Source organism: Anopheles aquasalis, chromosome 3 (genome assembly GCF_943734665.1).
Source record: "Anopheles aquasalis chromosome 3, idAnoAquaMG_Q_19, whole genome shotgun sequence".
Lineage (NCBI taxonomy): Eukaryota > Metazoa > Arthropoda > Insecta > Diptera > Culicidae > Anopheles > Anopheles aquasalis.
In genome coordinates this window covers 11,495,001-11,502,246 of record NC_064878.1, presented here as the reverse complement: position 1 = coordinate 11,502,246, position 7,246 = coordinate 11,495,001, and the positions used below count along the sequence as shown (strand labels likewise).

The 7,246-nt window shown below is 47.8% G+C and overlaps 2 protein-coding genes across 11 annotated transcripts in view; both read right to left on the bottom strand.

The window, feature by feature from the left end:
* Positions 1-1,643: 1,643 nt before the first annotated feature.
* LOC126575348 (sodium/potassium/calcium exchanger 3-like) lies at positions 1,644-5,410 on the bottom strand. 4 transcript variants are annotated; one of them, XM_050235990.1, is made up of 6 exons: positions 4,703-5,410; positions 4,445-4,632; positions 4,222-4,369; positions 2,789-2,995; positions 2,486-2,719; positions 1,644-2,414 (listed from the first exon to the last, which is right to left on the bottom strand). In XM_050235990.1, exons 1-6 carry the CDS (start codon positions 5,229-5,231, stop codon positions 1,948-1,950), a joined length of 1,773 nt encoding a protein of 590 aa, XP_050091947.1. In that variant the 5' UTR covers positions 5,232-5,410; the 3' UTR covers positions 1,644-1,947. The 4 variants fall into 4 exon arrangements, with proteins under 4 accessions (XP_050091947.1, XP_050091949.1, XP_050091950.1 ...); XM_050235992.1 differs by having other exon boundaries at positions 1,644-2,384; positions 4,703-5,409; XM_050235993.1 differs by having other exon boundaries at positions 2,486-2,683; positions 4,703-5,409.
* An 853-nt stretch (positions 5,411-6,263) lies between these two features.
* Positions 6,264-7,246, bottom strand: part of LOC126578116 (sodium/potassium/calcium exchanger 4) — a 10,995-nt gene continuing 10,012 nt past the window's right edge. For all 7 annotated transcript variants that reach the window (XM_050240397.1, XM_050240401.1, XM_050240402.1 and 4 more), the window contains one exon: positions 6,264-7,246. This exon is cut by the window's right edge and continues 452 nt beyond it. The gene's annotated coding sequence lies outside the window, so the exon portion shown is untranslated.

The following is a 7,246-nucleotide window of genomic DNA, read 5'->3' as shown; positions in this document are numbered from 1 at the left end:
GCTCCCGGCGCTGCTGGCTACTGATCTACTCGGCTGATGAGCTCTTAGTCCGGTGGGATTAAAAACCTCTGCCGGTGTGTGTCTTTGCGGTTCTCGTTACATCCGATAACGCACCTCGACCCTTTGACGCCCTACTGTACATACACGAACGTAAAGATTAACCGATGATCGTCGGTGACATACGTGTTCCATGATACGGCAATCGCGACGATTTCCAGTTTAAACTGGATCAACAAACGATTCGATCCAGAAACAGGAGCAGCAAGCTGACAACGAGAGCTGCCATAAATCGATTAGGGAGTTGGATTGTTGCTGCCGCTATTTATTACATCAGTTGGGCATATTATAGAGGTAGCACCACCATAAAAATCACAACCTGTCGAACTGATCAATCAGACACCTTTCCAATGCCGTGTCCCTAGTTTTCAGCCCACTAGAATGCCACTGGTAATAGAAACTGCTCGTCAATACTCTCCTTATTATACTTCCCCTTGGTCAGTGCAGTGTTTTCCCCAACCACATACGATTATTATCACAAACATTGATCCGGTTTTGGTTGATTAGATCGTTGCCCTAAACCATCCCCGGGCTCTCACACCATTGGCGCGTCTTTACAATCTAACTTACGCTTCTAATCAGTAAAACGGGCCTGTGAAAATACCGCATAATCTTCCATCATCGGGTTCGGGCAAAGATAACCGGCAAAACAAACATCCTTCGCGGTGTACGCACTTCTGGCGGTAGTAACTTAGTTCGATTATTGTCTTTTCACACTACGATACGCTCTCTGTGGAACACGTTCTGGTAAATTTATCTCTTGTTTCGCCACTGCTGCCGCTGGCTGAACGTCGCCAAATGTAGAGCCCAACCGAAACAACCAGCCCTAGCTTCCTTCACCCAAGAAACAGATGGTCCGCATCGTTATCATGCTACAATCACAAGCGTGACCCACGCTGGCCAGTGGTCAAAACCGGAGGTGGTGGGAGCCGGTGTGGGAATTGATAAACGAAAATAAATCTACTCCGATATTGGGATGGGAAAATAATCAAGCTTGATTGAACAAACCCCTAGAATGATGTACCCACTGTCAAGTCGTTGTTCCCAGTGGGAGGAGATGGGCGGAAATGGGTGAATCGAGAATCGAATCGTTTATAATCCATTGCAGCAGGATAAGGCCATTTTGGCATGAGGGCAATCGCAACCATCCGGCAGACACGTGCTTTGTACATCGTGTACAAATTGAAAGCATTGTTTGTTTGCAGCTATAGGATGAATCACTCAATTTAAATCATTTTCGAGAAGATCACTCAAAAGACAATAATGGTTATATAGTTTACTCATTGTAACATTAATGAATCTGTTGTTGTAGACCCGAATCTTTGTATCCAACCCACAGTGCGGTATCTGAAAATAATCAACGGCTTGCTGCGTTGAAAACATGATCCGAAAGCCATCTTTCATCTTTCATACATTTAAAACTATAATACTTTGTTAACAAATATGCAAATGGAAGGCCAGTAGATACTCAGATACTTACCGTGCTGCACCGTGTTCGGTAGAAGGTATCACAATCTGGTTCATTTTAATGCATCGTGCTAAATCCTCTCTTTCTCGGTCTTAATCAGTAACGTAACACAAATGCGTATCGGTTAGATTATCAGTTGAATTTATTGCAGTCAATCCCCGACCTATTGTTTCGTATACCTCGAAATGGTGGTGGCTTTGGCTACAACAATGCTGCAATCAAATAGAGCCTTAAACAATCTCAACAATTAAAACGAATCTTAATCCTTGCCTTAATCGATAAGACTCGATGGCGGTATCGAATGGAGTGCTGATTGAACCTCTTAAGCGATCGTAGATGGTCATCTGAGAGTCATAGTCTTACTGTCCCTTTTGCCTTTCTTAACATTACAAAAAACACGCACTACACCGCAGGGAGACTAATCAGTGCGGACAGGTAGGAACATTCACTGGGAAGAATACGTTTAGCTCGATCAAACTGGACACGGTCAGAAAACCGATGTACATCGAGAGACAGGTGAGACCCACCTTCCAGTCGAGCTTGAAGCGGTTAAACCAAAACGCCATATACAACCCGCACAGTGTGGACAGGAGCGAGATGGCGGAGTACGTCAAGCCAGACGAGTTCAGCGAAACCCACCGTTCACCGGGGACGGCCGGGAAGGCGAGCGCCTTGATTAACCACGGCAATCCAAGGCAAAGCAGAATATCGAACGTGTTCGAACCGATCGAGTTGCTGATGCCCATCTCACCGTGGCCCTGATTGGTGACGATGATGCTCGACACGGCCTCCGGTACGCTGGTTCCGGCCGCCAGGAACGTCAGTCCCATGACCGAGTCCGGGATGTTTATCGTGTCACCTTGAAAGTAGCGAAAGAACGGTTGATTATCTTTGAGAAAGCGTGGCCGGCAGAATCAAACACGGGTACGGGTGGTATATGGAACGCAACTTGCAACTTACCGACGACCGTGATAAGGAAGGCGACGAAGTAGGACGTGATGCCGATCCAGAAGATGCAAGCAAAGAACGTTACCAACCGAAGCCGCGGATAACGGCGACAGTCGGGGATTGTCACCCAGAGGATGAACGTAATGGGCCAGCGGCAGATGAACGCCAGCAGATTGTCGTCCCGGTGATTCCACGGAGAGGTGGCAAGCTCTGGTGGCAGAGGAAAGAGTGCGTCCAGCAGGCGAACTTAAGTCAATTGGGAACCAGTTCTAGCGACATGATCTTTCGAAGGGGTTGCCAACTGTGCCAACTTACCGTAGTCCTCGAAACTATCGTCACTGGCATCGCTATCACAGGCGTGCTGTGCATTGGAGCCGTTCTTGTTCGTTTCCCCCGTTTTACCGTTCGCTCCATTCGACAGTAAGGGCGAAATCTCGGTCACTTCCGTGTACGGACGTACGTAGGACTTCCGCCGGAACGTTTTCGACATGAACCGATTAATTGGATCGTTGCAGTACATGGCTGTTCAGGGCAGAGAATTGAGGACGTGTATCATAATCTCATCCGACTATAGAAGATCCCCACCCAAATCCCCAACCATCGTCAGTTAAGCTCCAAATGAATCACCACGGATTACTCATACACGGATTGAGTGTTGTTAATGTTTACCCATTTAGAAAGCTACAAACAAACGGGAGGTCTGAAGACAAATATAATCAATCAACTACGTCAATGCAGTATTCAAGCAGCGTCCTTCTTCTTTCGTACTGCCACAGATAAGGCCAGCAGCTTGATACAAAGCCCGGACCGGAAGCTAGCTCGATGGCGCAGCTACAAAAATTCTCGTGTCATTTCATCACGACGATTCAGTGGAGATTGTGGTGGCTTATGGTTTCAGGCGATTTTGTCAATCCTCAACAGATATCCTCTTGGCCAACGCTTACCTTCACGTGTTTGGCCTAATATGGACGATGATGATAAGCTTTTCGCTTGACCTTCATATCATCATGAAATGCGTAGTTCCGTAGCCTAAAAGTGTTCGACCGTGTTTCCATTCACACGCATTAGCACTCGTGTTACAGACCCGTAAACAACTATTTAGATTAAGTATCTGTTGGATTCATTTCTGATTCCCGATTAGAAACAACTAATGGGCGGCAACATAAGAATGAGCTGTAGCAACTGCACCTGGTACCAGATAAGAAAGCGCAGATTGGATGCACGGGAGACGATCCCGAATAGCAAACAAAAATCGCTCAGCTTAAGCTAGAATCAAGTTCATTGCCATTTGCTCCTCGCAGAGAGAGAGAGAAGTGGCCGCGTTTTAAATCTTGGATGTTAATCTTGCTTATCATCACCAATTCATCTCCGCTTGGCCCACATTGTAGCAAAGACGCCGGCGTTGCAGGGGAGACCAAAGCCGGACCCTAGAGATAGGATATCATGGTCGTGCGCCAAAAGATGGTGCCGAGTGACGGATGCAATTGGAGTAAATAGCAGTGTGCCACAAACAAACCGGGAATGCCAAAAGGGGGCACACTTTGTAGATTAGCGCTGCGAGATAAGCGTTGAAGGCGGAACTACGGGAACCAGGGCATTGACTTTATGGAGCTTTTGCTCGTGGAGGAAATGCAGGAATGCAATTTAACCCGCTTCCCGGCCGTATAAATCTTGTAATGATCTTAATGCAATTAATTCGCTTTTATAACTCACTCTTTCGTAACTTCGCAAGTGAAGAAGCTACCAACCTGCAATATACAGTACGTAGGCAGATACGAGAACGGTCGCCTCGTACCACATGACACGATCATCGTACAGCACCGCTATCAACCCGACAACCGCCATACCGTACATCATGGAGTCCCGCGTTACTGGCCACCATCGCAGCTGCACGACCTGCAATACAGAGCCAACGATGCCAGTAATTAATAAACTAGAATGTCGAAAATGTATGTTTGCCGTTGCCCTTACCTGTCCTCCCAGTAATCCACATACGGCCGGCACGGCCAGAATGTTGAACACAGCCGATCCAACGACAGCCCCCACACCGAGATCCCCCTTCGTCACGAACGTTCCGACACAGTTGATGAACAGTTCCGGGCTGGAGGAGGCAGCCGCCATGAAGGTAGCTCCCGCGACATCTTCCTTCACCTGCAGCTCTGCGAAACAATTAATAATTGAGTGAAACCACACCGGACGACAACAAGCGAACAAGAACCGCTGGCATACTTTTACACATCAGCTCAATCGCGGGCACAAAGTAATCGTCGCACACGATCGCCAGCAACCAGAAGCAGTAGCAGGCGATCACCACGTGCACCAGTATCCAGCCATGCCGCCGATCCTCACGCGTAAATCCATCCGAGGGAAATTCAAAAATGGCCGCCGGTGTACAGTTGCGCTCGTGTGGATCCGACTCGGTCGTTACGTTATCACCAGCCCCTTCGGGCACTGCCGTCGTACCGTACACCACCTCCGGCGGTACGGTCTGATTCAGCAGATCGAGCAGCTCCACTTCACTCTGGGGAATGACGGAAAGCAAATGGCGGCCAGCACCGACGCGACTCAAGGGCTGGCGTACACCGTAGCCATCGAGATCTCTGTCCACGGCTGGACCGAGGGCTAGGTTCACGACATGCAACGATCCTAAGCACAGCACAAACAACACTCGCAACACAAACGCTATGCGCACCTTGCGATTACGGATACCGAACGAGGGCGGCTGATCGTTTGCGGTTCTAGTCCCAGGTTTTACCATCGCACGTTTCACTACTGGCTGGTCCGCTGGTTCGGTGGAGAAATGTTCGTAAAACGCACCAAAAACCGCACACACTTCGAGCTGCTGTGGCAAGATGGCGAGATGGTGGTGCAGCAGCAAGATCGAATCGCACGCAGCTTCCACCAGTCTCCAGGGGCAAAGAAAGTCAATCTGCTCGCTCCGGATCGCTTTTATATGGCGGGTGGCGGGCTACAATGTTACCGTTAACACCACCTTACGGACGGAGATCGGTAGAGCGGTCACTTGTCCACAGCCAGCCACACGGTGCCAGCAGAAGCATCAGCGCCGTCATGTTTGCAATGCACAATGAGATGTGAATGATGATAAGCAACGGTCTATAAATCAACAACCGCGCTGCACTGTACACAGCGTGATGATCCTGAACTGGAGCTGCAGGTTGATCGTGAACGACACTCGCACGCCATCGTACGTCCCCCTGCACTATGGGCGCCAGATTCTGTTCGGTAGACAATTCGGACCGTGCTACCGAACGATAACGGTGAACTCTTGAATGGAAAGTTTCCGGTTCAGTCACCCCAATACTGCCGTTCGTCCTTATCATTCTCCGGGACTCCAAGAACTGCAGTGAAATGTCGGTGGAGTAATTTACTTCTTGTTTTAGGATAGTATTTATTGTTACTACAACTTTTGATCCAGCAAAATGAAATTACTTGAACTACCGAAGCTTGGCATCTCTCACGTCGCGGCTATAGTTGCAGAATGTTTTCCGTTGGCTTAGTAGCTCCAGTTCCGGCTCTAGTAATGATCATCGCTCGCTGTAAAATGCAATCTAAGCACCTTAGCTCGTGCTACGTAATCTTTCACTGGCCTCTAGTCGGAGATAATGTCAACATCCGGGACACCTGCTGGTGTCGCGTGTACGCGGCATGCAATACTAATGGATCTTCCTTGTTCTAGCTCTGTGTGGATTTTTCTCAATACATTCAGCCTCAGCAAGGAGAAGCATCATTCAAAATAATCGCAAAAAAACCCCCAATTGATGTACCTTAGCATTGTAACATGTATTTATTATAATATATATGCGTATGTTTGTTTTACTAGCACTTTTTTATTTAAACACGGTTCTCTTGACCGTGCATATGCTTAGAAAGATTCCCTTGCACCGGGAAGGTACCCAATGCTTCCGGTACGTGTTGTTTCCTGTCTAGTTACCGCGGGTAAAAAAATGGGATAGCTAAAGATTCGGACGTTTGGTGGAACGTTCTAGGCTGGAGCCAAGACGCCACGACCAATGAGACGATGAGGGAGAGAGATACGTTTAAAGATTAATATTTACAATAGCCAACAAGAGGTATGAGGCTCGTGAATCGACGCTTCCCCAAACTATGGCTCAATTGTGGAGGCAGAACTTCACGCGAGCGACCTTTTGGCCTGGGACGAAGGGAAGACAGAACAGTGAGAGAGAAACTTTACGTATTACAACTGACACAACCACGTTATGGGTGCTAATGGATGCGCCCATGTGACTGGGCTGTGACTGTTTGTTCATGATCATCAATAAGGTGCGTTTGATAATGTGGCTCCTCGATTGGCTCTTCAGCAGCACACAGGAAATGTACTGCTTCTTCTACCGTTCTTACCGTTCAATGTCTTCAATTATTTACGCTACAAATTACAAATTTATTTCGAGACAATCATGCCAACTACACTTTTCGCGGTTGAGTGCTCTATCGACGCGACAGCAGCAACATGTCCAGCTCGCTATCAACACGTCCGCCATGGCAAACGCAAACTCTTCTGCATCCTTCAAAGTGAAAACCCTCTATGGACATCCAAGCGAGTGTTTTCAATGCTAATCATATGAAAATCATGTTTATGGGCTGATCGAATGGCTAGAAACTGGAGCTATTAGAGAGCAGCATCGTTTATGTTTGCTCGAATTGTTGGATGTTACGCAGCTACCGGAGCTATTCCAAAATCGCGTCTTGAAAATGGCCTCGCACTATTAAAACGCTTGTCAGTTCGAAAGTTTG